Here is a 19,250-nt window from a genome sequence, read left to right on the forward strand (position 1 = left end):
GAAATTACATTAAAAAAATTGAGTATAAAACAACTATTCAGTCTCATCATTTAACAATAAAAAATGAAAAGAGCATTAAATGTTTAATCTACTAATCAAAAGAAAAAAAAAAAGAAAATAAGAAAGGTGCATTTTTATTACTCCAATGGCTTAGTCTTAATATCAAAAGAAGGACAAGTGGAGTTTAAAAGCATTGCAAAGAACTCGCCAACAACTATAGCACAATAACATAAACTGTACAAACACAACTTTCTAATTATTGAATTTTTTATTTGTAAATAGCATCAAATTTGAAGTTGAAGGGATCAACTATAGTTATTGGTGGGGCAAATTTTTGGGAAAATTCAAGTTGGTCATGGTGGGTAATGGCCGCCAACAGATTTCCAATCTTTTGGATCGGCAAGCTTGAAGCGGTGAGAAAATATTGGATTGCACAATTCTATGGTCATCAACGTCGATTTCACCCAATCCTACTTAAGCAAGAATGGATGTATGAACGAGGACGGACAACACCCTTAAACTCATAAGAACGCACGATTCTACGAGAAATGACGCAATTTTTTCTACCTTGGTGGCATGCATCATAAAGTGTAACACCCTATCACACAGAGCTTTACGTTTAAATTGTAAAACTAAAGTGGTATGGTATTACAACCTCTAAATTAATAATAATAATAATAATAATAATAATAATAATAATAATTGAAAAAACGTAATATACGAGGAGTCTTGAAGAATAGGTAAAACAAAATCGTAAAAGCACAACACTCAAGAATAAGGATTGCTTGTGTACGAAGAAAGCTAAGGTTCATAAACGTATATATACAGAAAACAAGATTAGAAGGTCAACAGTACAAAATAACAAGCTCCTAACTCAGCCTGCGAAGCTAAGACTGGCCGGAGGATATTTACACACACATACAACCCAAAATATACAAAATAAACCCTAGTTCTCCATACACCTCTAAGAGGTACAAAAGTAAACAAGTTGATGGGAGAATTTTATACATATAGTCATATACAAACAGTACACAAAATAAAGTCTCAAAGATCCACTTCGCTGTAAAACTCTAGATGCCTAACGAGGTGCCTCTTGACCTGCATCTGAAAAATACAAATATGGAATGAGAATCGGAGGTTTTCAGCATTGTAATGGTGCCGCATACATAAGATATAGGGTTCCGAAAAAGTCAGGGGTAATCCTAAAACGCCGACACTCAGATTATAAAGTTTAAAGAACTAAAATAGAAACCATAAATCGAGGTGATTTTCTAAGGGTTCCTAACTTAACCAATTCCTTAAACCTAAACCCTTAATCCTCCTCCTTTTCTCCTATCATTCGACACCGGTGAAACCGCATAAATAATCAAGCAGACAATGACAAATATAAGTGGAATACAAGTACTGTGGATGCCAAATACAACAACTAACATAGTAAATTCACTTAGGCACTCTCAATTAATGCACAACAAGCAATTCAATCAATATGTATATGATGCATGCCTGTCTTACAGTTGATGATTCTCATCTATCAGTTATAAAGCCAACCCGACAAGTCTGGCTGCTAAACCCTGGACTGTCCCCCGACGCGCATCCCCAAGAGTCTATGCATAGCTTTTTCTTATATATAAAATTGCTTAATGGGGGTATCCAGGGATGGATCCACTCATATGGGTGTGGGGGCAAGCGCCCCGTTACAATTTGAAATTTTATTGAGTAGTACATAATAATAATATTTATTTGCACTCACTAAATTATTAAATTTGACCCTACAATAATTTTTTATTCAACTTTTGACACTTGATAGCCAATTTGAGAACTTCGTATTAGATGTCCATTATAATGATCAATTTTCAAATTTAAATAAGATTGGTGTTCTTTCTTAGAAATTGACTCGAAAGAATATTATCTATCCATTTGTGTTTATTCTTTTAAAATTAGCTTTAGTTTTTTTTTTCATAATAACTACACTAATTGAATGAACTTTTTCAACTATGAATATCATCAAGAGCTAATTGTATGAAAGTTGAGTTTTAAATAATTGTTTAACGACTTATACAAAAAAGACATTTTAATTATATTGTCAAGGTTTCAAACTATAAAATATAAAAAATTAAATTTTAAATGATATGTTATTATTTAAATTACTATTTTAGTATTTTAATTTGTAATTAGATATTTTGAAACATAATCATATTTTACAATAACAAAATATAATTATAACAATAATTATGTTACGTATACATAAAATAATCACTTGTACAGAATAAATTTTAAAATATAAATTTTGAAATATAAAATAGATATTAAAAATAAGTTAAATGATATATGAATTTATACACAAATTTATAGTAGATTATTTGATAGTTAATTTTTTATATAAATGTAATATTTTTATTATAAAATTATTATAATATTATATATATTTTGCCCCCACTATCAAAGTTTTCTGGATCCGTCACTGGGGGTATCCTTCCTGGGATATTATAAGTGCCCGGTCACCCTTATGTCGTAGGGTCAACAGAGTATCGAGTCTCGACTTGGAACACGTGGAGGCAAGCCATAGTACTTTACCTAGAAAAACTCGTATCTCAGATAAATTGAATATATAAGCCATGTAAACATTCATAATCATTGTACAATCATTCATCATAGCCATGGCATCACATATACTTCACTTCTTTATACTTTTCATACATAATTCGTCATTTTTCAACCTTACTTCACCCCCAAGTTACCACATTTTCCTAACTTCATCTCATCACTAGGGCATACTATTAATATCTAGGGCTAAATTAATGAAAATAGATGTTTAGAAGTTCAAAATTAGATTTTAAAACACAAAATTCATTTTTACTGAAAACAGGGGTCACGCGTACACGTGGGCCTGCATTTTTCCATGCTCGCGTACGGGAGATGCCCAATCCGAAAAGGTTGGTCGCGTCACGTGCAGGTGGTCACGTATGCAACACCTCAAAAACCACTACTCACGTACACAAGCACCCTGCTTATGTACGCAAGATGCTAAACCTGGAAAGGTTGGTCGCTTCGCGTGCGGTGGTCGCGTACGCAAGCTATGCGAAATGGCAAAAATGTTGAATGTTGCAGAATTTTCAATTTTGCACTTCAAACTTTCGACATGCATAACTTTTTTGTTTTAAAGCATTTTTCATCCATTCTTCGAATGGCGTAAACCTCACAGACCCTGTTTTCATATAAAATAAGTTTGAAACAATTTGAGATTCCGAAAGCCGAGTTATGGCTCTCCGAAATTCGGCCAAAAATCAAATTTACACAAAAATTCTCAAACCTCTATTTCCACAAAAATCCAACTCAAACTCAACCTGCCATACACAAAAACAGCACAACAACATACCAATTACAGCAGCACAATGTCCACATCCTACCATACCCAACCATTCCTCAATGAAACAATCATATGCATAAAATCTCTCAATAATGCCAACAAGATAATCAATATACCATCACCTATTCTTACTCATTCATATCACCAGCATTCACTCATCACTTAGCAACCTATTTTCATCATAAACGATAATCATCCAACAAATACTCAATCCATAACAACAATATAATCAAAGGCCCTAAGAATTCAACATACTCATGCATTCCAACTTATCATATGGTCATCTAGCCTAAGTTTTCACAAGACATTATATATTAAATACGAGAAATCAATACCATACCTTGGCCGATTTCCTCGTATAACCCAAAGGCACCACCAAAAGGTTCAAAACTCAGCCCTAAAGATCCAAAGCAATGACACCCAAAGCTCCACCAAGACTCCAATGTTTACAATCAAGCTCCAATTTACATATATACACACCTAATACACATTATCATATATGTATACCCAAAACTTAATACCCAACATAGAAAATCAATGAATTACCTAGGGTTCTAGGATTCTCACCTTACTCAAGCACCAATGAAGCAAGATTAAGCGTTTCCCTCAAGCTAATTCGAACCTAAACACCGGAATTAAACAAATTTTAACATCTTTGTTCATAAATTTCAAAATTAGGGATGAGGAAATTAAGGAAGAAAATGTGAATTTCTTGCCTTACAATGTACAAGGCTTTGTAGAGCTCGATGCCGCAGATGCATGACCGCAAATAGTGCGGTGATCGGAGCTCGGAGTGAGAAGATATGGTGGTTTGAATCAAGGCCAAGGGTTTTGTTCCCTTTCCCTTGTTCTTGAGCTTGCTTCAGAGTTCCTTTGCTGAATGGAGGAAGAAGAAGGACTCTTCTTAAGTGTATTGGGCTGATGGGTTGGGCCTTGGGCCCATTTGGCCAATCTTGGTCTAAATTCTTTAAAATTAGTGTGAAAATTCTTGTTTTAATTAGCTCTATCTTATTAAACTATAAAATTCATATTTTTAATTTCTTTTATTAAAAATTAATTTATTGATTAATTATTTGCTACTTATACGGGGTTTACATCCTATCCACCTAATTAAGAATTTTGCCCTGAAAATTCAGATTTAGTTACCTGAAAAGAGGTGTGGGTAGTCCTTCCGCATATCTGATTCGAGCTCCCAAGTATGTTCCTCGATACCAGCCTAACTCCAGGCTACTTTCACTAATGATACTTCCTTTCCACGCAATTGTTTGATGCTGGTGTCGTCAATCCTAATCGGGATCACTGAAAGTGTCAGATCTTCTCTTACTTGAACCGATTATGGTTCCAGAATGTGACTTGCATAAGGACTATACCTTCGAAGTTTCGACACGTGGAACACGTAATACAGGTTTGAAAGATGCGGCGGTAAGGCAATCCTATAAGCTACTGGCCCAATGCTCTCCAGAATTTCAAATGGACCGATGTAACGGGGATTCAGTTTCTTCGTTTTAATTGCTCTACCCACTCCGATTGTTAGAGTAACCTTCAGGAACACATGATCTCCTTTTTCCAATTCTAAAGGCTTCCGCCTTTGATCAGCATAGCTTTTCTGATGGCTCTGAGTGATAAGCATTTGGCTTTAGATTTTCTTTATCTGCTCAGTGGTTTCAACTATCATTTCAGGCCCTAACAAGCTTTTTTCTCCAGCCTTATACCAGCATATCAGAGATTGATGCTTTCTCCCATACAAAGCTTCATACGGAGCCATTCCAATGCTCGCATAGTAGCTGTTGTTATATGCAAACTCCACTAGCGGTATATATCGATCCCAACTCGCCGGCTGGTCCAGAACATAAGCCCTTAGCATATCCTCTAGGGTTTGAATTATTTGCTCTGACTGACTATCTATTTGAGGGTGATATGCAGTACTCAAGCTTAACTGAGTCCCAAATACCTGCTGGAAGGCTCATCAGAACCTTGATGTGAATCGAGGATCTCTGTTAGATATAATGGTGGTAGGCACACCATGCAACCTCACAATTTCTTTGATATACAAGCGTGCTAGCTCCTCCAACGTACAAATTATTCGAATGGGGAGAAAGTGAGCCGAATTTGTCAGTCGATCTACAATCACCTAAATAGCGTCATAACCAGCTCGAGTTCTTGGTAATCTTGACACAAACTCCATCGCAATGCTCTCCCATTTCCACTGTGGAACTTCTAAGGGCTGAAGGGTTCCAGATGGTCTTTGATGCTCAATTTTGACTTTCTGACAAGTCAGGCACTTAGATACATGCAACACTACGTCGTTCTTCATTCCTGGCCACCAGAACATAGCTTTTAGATCTTGTTACATCTTAGTGCTTCCCGGATGAATAGATAATCTGCTTTTGTGCGCTTCTTTCAAAATATTCTGCCGTAGGGTTCCAACGTCTGGTACACAGATCCTACCCTTGAATCTCCATATCCTGTCATTGTCCCAAGATACTTTCCATCGTTTCTCTTGCTCAATTGCCGGCCACACCTTCTGCAATTCCTTTTCGTCTTGTTGAGCTTTTTCGATCTTAGACTTAAAATCACTTGAAATTTGCAATTGGCTTAGACATAGAGTACTAGACTCCTCTCTAACCCCCAATTATAGACCTTCAAACGCCTTAAGCAATTTTTCCTCTCGTAGCATCATCCTAGTAGCGCATAAGGACTTTCAGCTTAAAGCGTTCGCCACAACATTTGCTTTTCCAGGATGGTAATTCAACTCGAAATCATAATCCTTCAGAAGCTCCATCCACCTCCTCTGACGCATATTCAGTTCTTTCTACTCAAAGAGGTACTTCAAACTTTTGTGATAAGAGAAAAATTGAAACTTGACGTGATAGAAGTAATGCCCTCCAAAACTTTAAAGCAAACACAACAGTAGCAAGCTCTAAGTCGTGAGTCGGATAATTTATCTCGTGCGGCCTTAACTGTCGTGAGGTCTATGCCACGACATTATGGTGATGCATTAGCATGCACCCCAGACCCTTCAAGGATGCATCATAGTACACCTCAAACAGTTCACTCGGGTCAAGCAATACCAATGCAGGTGCAGTGGTCAACTTCTGCTTTAATGCTTGAAAACTCTCTTCGCACTTAGAAGTCCAAACAAACGGTATGTCTTTCCTAGTCAGCTTGGTCAAAGGCAAAGTGGGTTGCAAAAACCGTTTGATGAACCTTCGGTAGTAACCTGCCAAACCGAGAAAACTCATAATCTCTGTCATAGAAGTTGGTCGTCGGCAGTCCATTACCGCCTCCACCTTAGCAGGATCCACAGCAATTCCTTGTTGACTTACCACAAGACTAAGAAACTTCACCTCACTCTTCCAGAACTCGCATTTAGATAACTTAGCATACCATTTTCTCTTCTTCAAGATTTGTAGCACAGTTTGCAAATCTGAATGCTCTTAATTATTCTTAGAATAAATTAGTATTTCATCAATGAAGATGACTACAAACTTATCCAGAAACGGACGGAAGATTCGATTTATGTAGTCCATGAACACTACAGGAGGATTGGTTAACCCGAAAGATAATACCGTGTATTCGTAGTGACCATATCGCGTTTTGAAAGTAGTGTTCAGAATGTCCTCATCTCTAACCCTTATTTGATGATAACCGGATCGCAAATCAATCTTGAAAAATACTCCTGCTCCCTGAAGTTGGTCCATTAGGTCGTCGATCCTTGGTAACAAATACTTATTCTTCACGATAACCTTGTTCAATTGCTGATAGTCAACACATAGGTGCATGCTCCCATCCTTCTTCTTTACCAGTAACATTGGCGCTCCCCACGGAGAAACACTCGGTCGTATGAAACTCTTATTCATTAGTTCTTCTAACTGAGATTTAAGTTCGGTTAATTTTAGTGGTGACATTCGATAAGGAGCAATTGAGATTGGCCCGGCCCCAAGTACCAACTCAATCGCAAACTCAATCTCTCAAGCAGGAGGGAATTCAGGTATGTCGTCCGGAAACACTTCAGAAAATTCACATACAATCGGAATTTGTTCTAAGCTCTGTTCCTCACCCGACGCATTTGTCACCAATAGAATTACACCCTCACATCCACACCCAATACAGTTTACACCTTTGCTACAACCTGCCCTTCTAACCCTTCTGACATAAAATGCAGCTTCCTTTTCAGAACAGTTTAGCAAAACACTGTTCTTGGACAACAAAACCAATCCCAAGTTGTGATCAAGACTAGTCATTGACAGACAAATCAAATCATGCACAAATTCATGCTGTTTAAGTTAGAATGACACCTGTGGACATCCTAACCTAGTCACAACGACTTCAGAAGTGGCATTATGCACCTTCAGATCATAACCCAAAACTACAATCTTCAATCCTAGTTCACTAGCCTTTTCAAATGCTATAAATGAATTTGTCGCTCTAGAGTCAAACAAAGTAGTTAAAGATTTACCAGCTACTTCACAGTTACCTTTTATCAGTGTCTCAGATCCCTCAACACTTGCTGCAGAAGTAGTAAACACTCTTCCCGGTTGCTGCACTTTGCTGGTCTCGTACTTCTTTTTCTTTGGACAATTCCAGGCTAGGTGCCCAGGTTTTCCACAAAAGAAACACACTCCCAATCATATTCTGCACGAGACTCCAGGGTGATACTTCCTGCACCTCTGACAGCTTAGATTACTCTGTGGCTGCTTTCCATACCTTCTTCCTTGATTGGCATTGTTATTCGGCCTCCTAAAGTGAGTCTGACCTTGAATATGTTGTGGAACAAAACCTCTCCGCTTAAAGTTTCTGCCCCTCGGTGCAAAATTTCGTCCTTGAGTCATCTAAAAAGGCATCATCTGACTTCCATTCTCTACTGCTGCCTTCCTCACACACTCGTCAGTCACCCTACTCTTATTCACAAGTTCAAAAAATACCCTAATCTCCATCGGTGCAACGGAGCTCAGAATGTCACTTCGAAGACCTCCCTCATATTTGATACTCTTCCATTCAGCAAAATCCTCAGGACCACCTTGACAGATTCAAGAAAATTGGCACAATTCTTCGAACTTGTTAGTGTACGCAATGATAGTCATCTGGCCTTGTTTTAATTGCAGCAACTCAAACTCCTTGGCGTTCCTTACTGAACTGGGAAAGTACTTCCTGTAAAAATCTATTCGGAACACCTCCCAAGGTACCACAGCACCATCTGGCTGCAGAATATGTCGTGTTCCCTACCACTAGTACTGGGCCTTACCCTGCAACAAATAAGTCCCGAATTTAACCCACTATTTCTCGAGAACTTGCTGAGCATGCAGTGCCCGTTCCATAACTTGAATCAAGTTATCTGGTTTAGTGGGGTTTGAGGTTCCCCTGAAGGTCAGAGGGTGCACCTTCAGAAAAGAGGCGAGCGTCACAGGACCCGCTTCACCATTGTTCCCATTGTTCCTATTGTTCATCTGATTACCCATCACTTCAGTTGTCGCCTGAATAGCCACAGCCATATTTTCTAGGGCAGCCATAAAGTCTACAGGGTTATTCCCTACTGGTTTAGGACTAACATTGCATACTCTACCTCTGTTTCACCTGCGACTGCATCCAGAAGGCGCTATCTAGTTCCTATACACACCAAACAAGTGATATCAAGTTGACCAGTCTCAATATTGCAAGTATAATGCTTCAAAGTCCCAAATGCATGCTTATAAACGTTTATGCCACATATATAATTTAAATATCCTAATAGCACATAGACACACACACACACACACACACAGAATGCACAGAAGCATAGTTAGTCAGTCCCTCAGGCTCTACAGGAACGAAATGCTCTGATACCATAATGTAACACCCTACCACACAGCGCTTTTCGCTTAAGTCATAAAGCTGAGGTGGTGTGGTATTACGACCTCTAAAATAAAATATATATATATATAATAATTGTAAGAACGTAGTATACGGGGAGCTTTGAAGAATAGGTAAAGCAAATTTGTAAAATTAAAAGCGCAATGCTCAAGAATAAGGATTACTTGCATACGAAGAAAGATAAGGTTCATAAATGTATATATACAAAAAAAAGATTAGAGGGTCAAGAGTACAAAATAACAAGCTCCTGACTCAGCCTGCGAAGCTAAGGCTGGCCGGAGAATATATATATATATATAGCCCATAACCCAAAATATACAAAATAAATACTAGTTCGCCATACACCTCGAGGTACAAAGTAAAACAACTTGTTGGGAGAATTCTATATATATAGTCATCTACAAATAGTACACAAAATAAAGTCCCAAAGATCAACTTCGCTGCAGAACTCCAGACGCCTAGCGAGGTGCCTCTCGACCTGCATCTAAAAAACACAAATATCCGTATGGAATGAGAATCGAAGGTTCTCAGCATGGTAATGGTGCCGCATACATAGGATATAAGGTCCCGGAAAAGCCAAGAGCAATCCTAAAACACCGACACTCAGATTATAAAGCTTAAAGAACCAAAACAGAAACCATAAATCAAGGTGGTTTTCTAAGGGTTTCTAACTTAACCAATTCTTTAAACCTAAACCATCAATCCTCCTCCTTTCCTCCTATCCTCCGATACCCGTGAAACTGCACAAACAATCAAGCAGACAATGACAAATACAAGTAGAATACAAGTGCTGCAGATAGTAAATACAACAACTAACATAGTAAATTCACTTAGGCACTCCTAATTAATGCACAAAAAGCAATTCAACTAATATACATATGATGCATGCTTGTCCTATGACTGATATACTATTAAAATCTAGGGCTAAAATAATGAAAATAGAGGTTCAAAATTAGGTTTTAAAACACAAAATTCATTTTTTCTGAAAACAGGGGTGCTGGCATACGCGAGATGCCCAATCCGGAAAGATTGGTCACTTCACGTGCAGGTGGTCCCGTACGTAACCCCACAAAAACTACTGCTCACATACGTAAGCACCCTGCTCGCGTATGCAAGATGCCAAACCTAGAAAGGTTGGTTGCGTCGCGTGCGGTGGTCGCATATGCAAGCTATGCAGAATGGCAAAAATGCTTAATGCTGCAGAATTTTTAGTTTTGTACTCCAAACTTCTGAGGCGCATAACATTTTAGTTTTAAAATATTTTTCATCCGTTCTTCAAACGGCGTAAACCTCACAGACCCAATTTTCATATGATATAAGTTTGAAACAATTTGGGGTTCTGAAAGCTAAGTTATGGCTCATCGAAGTTCGGCCAAAAATAAGATTTACACAAAAATCTTCAAACCTCTATTTCTACCAAAACCCAACTCAAACTCAACCTGCCAAACACAAAAATAGCACAACAACATACCAATTACAGCACCACAACCTCCACATCCTACCATACCCAACCATTCCTCAATTTAAATAATCATATCCATAAAAATTATCAATAATGCCAACAAGATAATCAATATACCATCACCCATTCTTACTCATTCATATCACCAGTATTAAATCATCACTTAGCAACCTATTTTCATTATAAACAATAATCATCCAACAAATACTCAATCCATAACAACAATATCATCAAAGGCACTAAGCATTCAACATACTCATGCATTCCAAAACAAAAACCATACCTTGGCCAATTTCCTCGTATAACCCAAAGGCACCACCAAAAGGTTCAAAACTCAGCCCCAAGGATCTAAAGCAATGACACCTAAAGCTCCAACAAGACTCCAATGTTCACAATCAAGCTCCAATTTACATATATACACACCTAATACACATTACCACATATGTATACCCAAAACTTAATACCTGACATACAAAATCAATGAATTAACTAGGGTTCTAGGATTCTCACCTTACTAAAGCACCAATGAAGCAAGATTAAGAATTTTTCTCATGCTAATTCGAACCTAAACACCAGAATTAAATAATTTTTAACATCTTTATTTATAAATTTCAAAGTTTGGGAATGAGAAAATTGTGAAAGAAAATGTAACTTTCTTACCTTACAATGTATTGGACTTTGTAGAGCTTGACGGCACGGATGCGTGGCCACAAATAGTGTGGGGATTGGAGCTCAAAGTGAGAAGATATGGTGGTTTGAATCAAGGCCAAGGGTCTTGTTCCCTTTCCCTTGTTCTTGAGCTTCCTTCAGCGTTCCTTTGCTGAATGCAGGAAGAAGAAGGACTCTTCTTAAGTGTATTGGGCTGATGGGTTGGGCTTTGGGCTCATTTTTGATCCGGTTTGACCAGTTCAGCCCGTTTGGCCCAATCTTGGTCCAAATTCTTTTAAATTAGTGTCAAAATTCTTGTTTTAATTAGCTCTATCTTATTAAACTATAAAATTCATATTTCTAATTTTTTATTAAAAATTAATTTATTGATTAATCATTCGCTAATTTTATAGGGTTTACAGATAGGGTATGGAGGAGTTCGATTTGCAGTAGGAAGTCCCTAGACAACCTAATCATCTTGTAGAAGTTTTGATTGGACCAAGGAACAAAGATTAGAGAGTTGAGCATTATGAATACATTATGAGGTGGACAAACCATTGGATATCCGTTCTAGTTAGTGATCTTGTCTTGCACTATCAAGTATATGATGGGTACATGCAATGGTATATAGTAAGGCATATGGTGCTCACCTGTAGTTGACTTGTTATGTTCGACAACCACAGCCATACTCACAGCCCTTCATGCGTCCATACCAACCTTCACATCCCTTTCCACACACATATCTATAGTCACAACCCTTCCTTCATTATGATTCGTAAATCTAGAAAAATGCCTAAAATTTGCAAGATGATACCGCTCACATTTATATGGACCAATATATCCCTTCGTTGTTGGATAACTAGTATCTACCAAATAATATTTACCTAATAAACAATAAAATTAGTTACATATCATATGATAACTAAGTAAATATAGCTCATTTATAAGAATATGATAAAAATTAACCCGGAGGAGGATGCGAAAAATTCATGGCCGGAGATGTAATATCATTGTCAAATACATGTGCATCATGCGCAGTGTCTTCCCATCCATGTAATACAAAAATAAAGCACATATCCCAATCATATACAACCATTATATTTTATGTTGAATATCATTTTCTTTCAATAAATTTGGATTGTTCACTTGGGCTAACTATATATGGAATATGGGCTGATTTTGTTACACATGGAAAAAGTATTAGTGTTACACAATGAAATAGATATATATAAAGTATTTACACTGCTATGATGTCAGTGCAAAAAACAACCTGCGATTTGATTTCATCTTTTTTTATTTTATTTTAATCATGCATAATGCAGGTTGCGATTAGTGTTTTAATATTTTTCAAACATGCAACCTGCAAAACGCATGTTGTGTTTTACATTTTTCATTTTTTTTTTGTGTTTCAAACTTCACAAAATGCATGTTGTGTTTTGTAATATTAATTTTTTATTATAAAACCTGCAAAACACAAATTGGATTTTGTAAAGCATAGGTTGTATTTTGATTAAATAAAATATTTTAATCCGAGAAGTCAAGAACCTTGCCTCTAAATACAATTGCTATTCATCTTTCTTTCATACTTGTGATTTTTTGTGACAATTAGTAGTATCAAAAAATTAGATAAGATAAAGTTGAGTCTATGAAAAAATATTGTAAACTTGTGATAATAATAACATTACAAAATTGTATAATATACTAATAAAAAATAATAATAATAATAACAAAATTGGTGATAATAATTATAATAACAACAGTAATAATAATAACATTACAAAAATTGTATAATATACTAATAAAAAAAATTTAGGGTGCGTTTGGTTTATGTTTTCATTTTCTATTTTTATTTTCAATATTTTTCTATTTTTTGAATTTTGTGAAGAACAAAGTGAAAACAATAAAATTCTATTGTCTTTTTTTATCTCCTGTTTTCACTTTTTTCTTCATAAAATTTAGAAAACAAAAAACACTAAAAATAAAAACAGAAAATGAAAATGCAAACCAAACACACCCTTATATATTTAGGATTATTTAGATGTTCAATAACATGTTCCGCAACTAATGTAAAATCACAAACTATTTTAACTAAATTAAAATAAAAAAATTACAAATTATATGTAGTTGATGAACAAAATAATGCTCTTCACCTTTTTACTCACACACTCACAAAGAACTACATCCTTTCTCTCGTTCAACATCAAAATGCAGGTTCAGCAACAAATATAAAGTTCAAGTCAAGGAGAAAAGTATTCAACAAAAGGACACGTGTTGCACATGCACTTGCTTATAGAGCGGTGCACTTGCAAAACGCAGGTTATGTCTTACTTTTTGCAAGTTGCGTTTTGCTTTATCCTGGTCAAACAATGACACTTTTCGAGCATGCAACAACTATCACGCTATTGGGTGTTGCGTTTTGTAGTCATTTTTTTTTGTTTTTTCTTACTGATAAAAAGCAGGTTGCATTTTGTAGGTTTTGTATACTTGTAGATTCATATTTCTGCATAACACACCATGATACAATATTCTTGAATAACACCATTTTTTATTATTAAATTAATTTCTATAGAATATGAGTACCGTTAATTACTCCCATAACATTTTTAAAAATGGCCAGTATCATTAGTCATTTCTTATTTTTTTGATGAACATTCTAAAACGTCGAATCAGATGGCTTAATATATTTAAAACACAACATCAAGCAAGCAACCAATACGTCATAAAAATGTCTACTTACTATCTCTCCACAGTGTTGAGATATTTCTTGTATCATCCTATTACCTACTCCATGACCAATCATATTTAAGAACATTGTAACTGTCTCTTAAACTCTTATCCACTTTGTGCATTTTAGCTATGTTCAACCAATCACTACTAGAAAAACACTGAGTATCATCGGATTTACCGGCAGATTTATCAAAAATGTCCATTGCTAACATGTTTATCATCGGAATAAATCTAACGGTATAAGCCTAACCGGTAATTATTTAACAGAGAATTTTTTCGTCCGCTGCTAATTACCAACAAATTTAGCAACAGATATTAACTTTTAGATGGAAACATTTTGGAGCTTGTTACCGTCGGATTTATCCCCCAGTAAATCCGACAGTAATCTTAAATTTTATTTTTTAAAATTTATTTAAAAGTTTAATATATAATTTTAAATGTTTAAATTCAATAATTTTTAAACTAACAAAATTTAAAATTTTACAATTTTTCATAATAATTTATCTACAATTTTTTGTTAAAAGTTCACAAATAAATTCACACATCAAAGTTTAAAAATAAAAAAGAAAAATAATAATTACTCGTATATGAAAAAAAAAGTAACGTTATAAACATATACTCTAAATTTAAAAAAGATGAACTTACATAAGGTTCGATATGAAAAATAAGATACGCCTTGGTGGCTAAGTAAATTATATAGTTGAAGGTCTTTAGACAACAAAATATTGAAAAGAAAATTTAATTATACATATGGTATATCTATTTAAGATTCTAAGTAATCCACTAACATGTATATGTATATCTCTCAAATGGTATATCTATTTAAGCTTATATAGTTTTAGCAATTTACAAACCTAGTCGGAGGTTTTGCATCATAAACCTACTGTCTACATGCGCATTTTCTAGAATAGCAGGCTATACACCTTCAATTGCAAACTATAAACATAATCAACACACAAATTATAATTAAAAAAACAAATCAAAGTTCATATATTCAAATGAGTAAATTGCAACAAATTTAGTAAAATAACAACAATCAATTCAGCAAAATTACTTTAAAAAATAATTAACTCAAACAACAATAAACTCAGAAAATTAACAATAATCCACAATAAGTCAATAGTTAACTTAAAAAATTAACAAGCTAAAATTAACTCAGACAATTAACAACAATCAAAATTAATTAACTCAAAAAATAATTAACTCAGATAATAATAAGCTCAAAAAATTAACAATCATCCAAAACACCATCAACTCAAAACAAACTCTAAATTACACCCTACCTAATCTAACATTATTTAATTTCTAATCACACTAAATTAATATAACAAATTCTAATGACAAAATTCATTAAAAAAATTAATCAATAGTTTAATAACATACCTAACAAAATTCTAAACAAAAAAATCTTAAAAAATGCAAAAACTATAGAAAATTTACCTCTGATGGTGGCTATATAATGGTGGAAGCGTGGTGGTGACAGGAGACAGCAATGAAACATATAGTGGTGGAGCTAGAATTTAGTAACATAACAACTAACCAAAAGAAAAATTGGACAACAACCTTCCCTTGGCGTGGTAGACCTCAACCACGGTGATAGCAACAAGGCGATGACCTCCAATCGGCAGCAAGGGACACCAACATCGGCGGCATGGCAAAGGCTTTCCACGAAGACTCCAACAGTAGTGACGACGACATGCTGATCTGTGACGACAATGTGGCTTACCAGCGGCGACGGCAGCTCCAGGTGGTGGCAGCGTAACCTTCTTTAATAGACCAAAGGGAGAGAGATAAGAGAGAGAAGAAGAAGAAGAAGAAGAAGAAGAGAAGAGAGAGAGTTTGAAGAAATAAGAAAGAAGGGTTTTGCGTTTGAATTTTATCCCAAATTTACCATCAGATTTACCAGTGACAAAATCCAACAATAAGGTATTTGTCGTTGCCTAAACGACGTGTTTCACTAAATCCTATTACCATCAAAAATTTTCAACGAAAAATCCGACGATAAATTTAGCACTAATAAAATTAATTTTCACGCCTCTATTTACCGTTAGATTTAGTAGTGAAATTTTAAATCTTATGTTAACTTATTCAAAGGATGAATTTTCACTCGTAACTGTTAGAAAATCTGCTATTAAATCCATTGGTAATGTCCATCGCTAAATTCGATGGTATTCAGCGTATTTCTTGAAGTGGATTCTGCATAAAATAAAAAATATATATGTTTCCATAAATATATATTTTTTCATTCAAAATATTTCATAACAAATGTCATAGCCACATAGAATTTCTTGCACCCATAAATGACATGTTTGCTCACTAGTCCTACATGATTCTTTACATAAAATAATTAACTACATATGACTAATCAATGCAGTAATATTTTTATTCTCATCTGTATCTTCTTCTATAATGAAAAGTAATTTGATTTTTCATTTTTTTCTTTTCCATTATCTTCAAATAAATATTCCATGTTTATTCTAAATTATTTTACCGATTCAGTCTTATATGAAGACAAATAAATTCTTATAAACATAACATCAAAGTAAAGAATAAATAGTGTACAATAAGAACAATCATTAAGTACTATAAGCAATATATTATAAGACAATAATATATAAACAACACACAAATTTTTTCTATTGTCTTATTCTAGCATAACAAGAAATTTATAGCCAAATTAAAATGGAGTACAATAATAACTTAATTAGTTTTGCTTGAATGGTAGTGACTTATAAGTAGTATGTTTGGCTAATCCAACAATCTTTGCTCATATCTTTATAAGGACACAGATATTTTTCTGACAAGCTTAAACATCATTAGTTGACAACAATGACTATGAAAATCAGATAACTGGTATTAGCTTTCATCTTTTGAATTTCATCCCGTACTTCCCTAATAGATGCGCTAGGTACTACAAATGTGAATAAATAGTTGAGCATGATTCAGATGCAAAGGTATTCTATTTATTGCATCTACAATTTGCTTTGAGGCAAGGCCTTTAGAGCTTTTCTTCTTTTTTGTTGTTTCACAAATCATGTTTTTTTTTCCTTTTTTCAGTACTCTTTTTACTATTATTTTCTTGAGAAAAATTAAGATTTGTGTTGAAATTCAATACTAATTTCCATACTAGCACCTATACTTTTTTCACTATTTCAAGAACCTTCCTCTATATCAACATTTCCTTCCTATATTAATCACGAGTGGCGGAACTTGAAAAAAAAATTTTGAGGGGACAAAAAATTTAACATAAAAATTACGTAAAATAAAATTTATAAATATAATTATTCTTTAAGTTGTTACTAATAAGATAATAAACAAATAATTCTACAGATAAAAAATATAAAATAGTTTATAATGACACTTTTCGAATTTTGAGTGACTTGAAATCTTCAATAATTGTATCAGAACTAAACTTTTCAGCAATTTCTGTCTGAATGTAAATAACTAAACTATCTGTAAAAAAGTCATCCTCCATCTTGTTTCTTAACTTTGTCTTCATTATTTTCATTGCTGAAAATGATCACTCTGTAGTAGTTGTAGAATCTGGAAGAGTTAATATCAGATGAATCAATCTATCAATCAAGCAATACACTTTTGACTTTTTTGTTTCTGCTAAACATCTACACAATTCATGAATAGTTTATAGATTCTTCATTTCTAGATGTTGACGAGCATCAAGAATAAAATGTTGAGCTAAAAAGATAAATTAATCTTCTCTTGTTCAATAAAGTCTTCGGGATAGTAACTATCAACAAGAGTAGAAATCTTAACAATGTCAAAGTTTTTGTAAGCATCCTTAGGCATGAGAGTAGAGCTCAAACTTAGTAGATCCATTTCTTGTTCATTGAATATGTTATTCAATTCTTATAATTGCTTATTAATTATGACTAAAAATATCTCCACTCTAAAATAATGTTCAACTTTAATATGATCTTTTTGGTGACGCAAGCATCCCTGCCTTGCTATATAAGTAGGTAAATCAGGAATTAGAATATCATGTTGCTCAATAAATAATTTCAAATTTTTTAATAATTCCTTCTATATGTTATCTCTCATGTTTTGGATAAGTGTTTTTGTAGAATAAACTAGTTGCACAGTATTATTTATGTCTTGAGACTACTTTTGTAAAGTTTGACAAAGAACATCAGTTATTCCCATAATATCTTTCATTAAATGCAAGATCAATACAAACTCAAATAAGATCAACGGTGATGCTAGGTAGCTAAACAATAGTGTATAATGTAGAGATATCACAAATAAAGGTCATTCTCATGATAAGCGAGTGAATTCCACCTGTTTATCAATTACCCACTTATCACTCAATCTTCTTCTGCATGCCTGGAGTCATTAATTTCATTCTCAAAATCTATTTTAATTTCTTCTAAATCAAATCCCTAACATCTCTCATTTACATTTATATCCATTAAAATGTAATTTCTATCTAGTAGATTTACATCCGAAAATACTATCACATTAACCTGAGTGAAAGATCATACATTTTCTCCAATTTCATTCGAACCATAAGCCCACAACAGAGAAGAACAAAAAGACACAGAGAGAAGGAAATTCAACAGCTTCGTCATCGGAGCATCGTATAGCCTTGTCTTCTACTCGTACATGTATGTTATATAGTTTCATGCTTCGATTAATTGGCATAGTAGGGCTTCGTTATCAGTTGTTGCATGTGTCTAAATTGGATGTAAATGATGAAAGTTTTAGTATTTATTTCACGTTGATGGGTTTGTGGAAAGGAAAAAGCTTGCAAAGATTGCATTTTGGGGGTGGAGATGAAGGGAAGGCTGCAAAAAGGGCTTGTTTTTTTGTTTTTATAATCAGCAATGATTTTTATGCAGTGTTACAGTACTCCTATTTTTTAATCTGTTCAACCTTTGTTTGATTTGCTATTTTTCTTGTTACATGTTGTGCTTTGTTTTAAGGGATTAATAATGTATCAATTGTAAAGTGGCCATTAGGTTCAAGTTGCCTAAAAAACTATGAGAGAGAAAAATTAAAGAAGATGAATAAAGTTTTATGAGAAAGAGATATATGCAGATAACATAACATTCCGTAAAAGGTAAGCACAAGAGAAGCCACGCTTTCTTTCTCATTGTTGTTTTAATACCTTCAACTAATAAATCTCTTTATGCATGCGTATAGAAAATCGCTAGTTACTTGAAGAGGAGATTGTGTTTATTT

The 19,250-nt window shown here is 34.4% G+C and overlaps 1 protein-coding gene across 1 annotated transcript; it reads right to left on the bottom strand.

Moving 5' to 3' along the window:
* Positions 1 to 7,338: 7,338 nt before the first annotated feature.
* On the bottom strand, positions 7,339 to 8,093 carry LOC112805739 (uncharacterized). The gene is made up of 3 exons (XM_025848073.1): positions 8,075 to 8,093; positions 7,682 to 7,955; positions 7,339 to 7,603 (listed from the first exon to the last, which is right to left on the bottom strand). Exons 1-3 carry the CDS (start codon positions 8,091 to 8,093, stop codon positions 7,339 to 7,341), a joined length of 558 nt encoding a protein of 185 aa, XP_025703858.1.
* Between the last annotated feature and the right edge of the window lie 11,157 nt (positions 8,094 to 19,250).

This window comes from Arachis hypogaea, chromosome 6, assembly GCF_003086295.3.
Source record: "Arachis hypogaea cultivar Tifrunner chromosome 6, arahy.Tifrunner.gnm2.J5K5, whole genome shotgun sequence".
In the NCBI taxonomy this organism is placed as follows: Eukaryota; Viridiplantae; Streptophyta; class Magnoliopsida; order Fabales; family Fabaceae; genus Arachis; species Arachis hypogaea.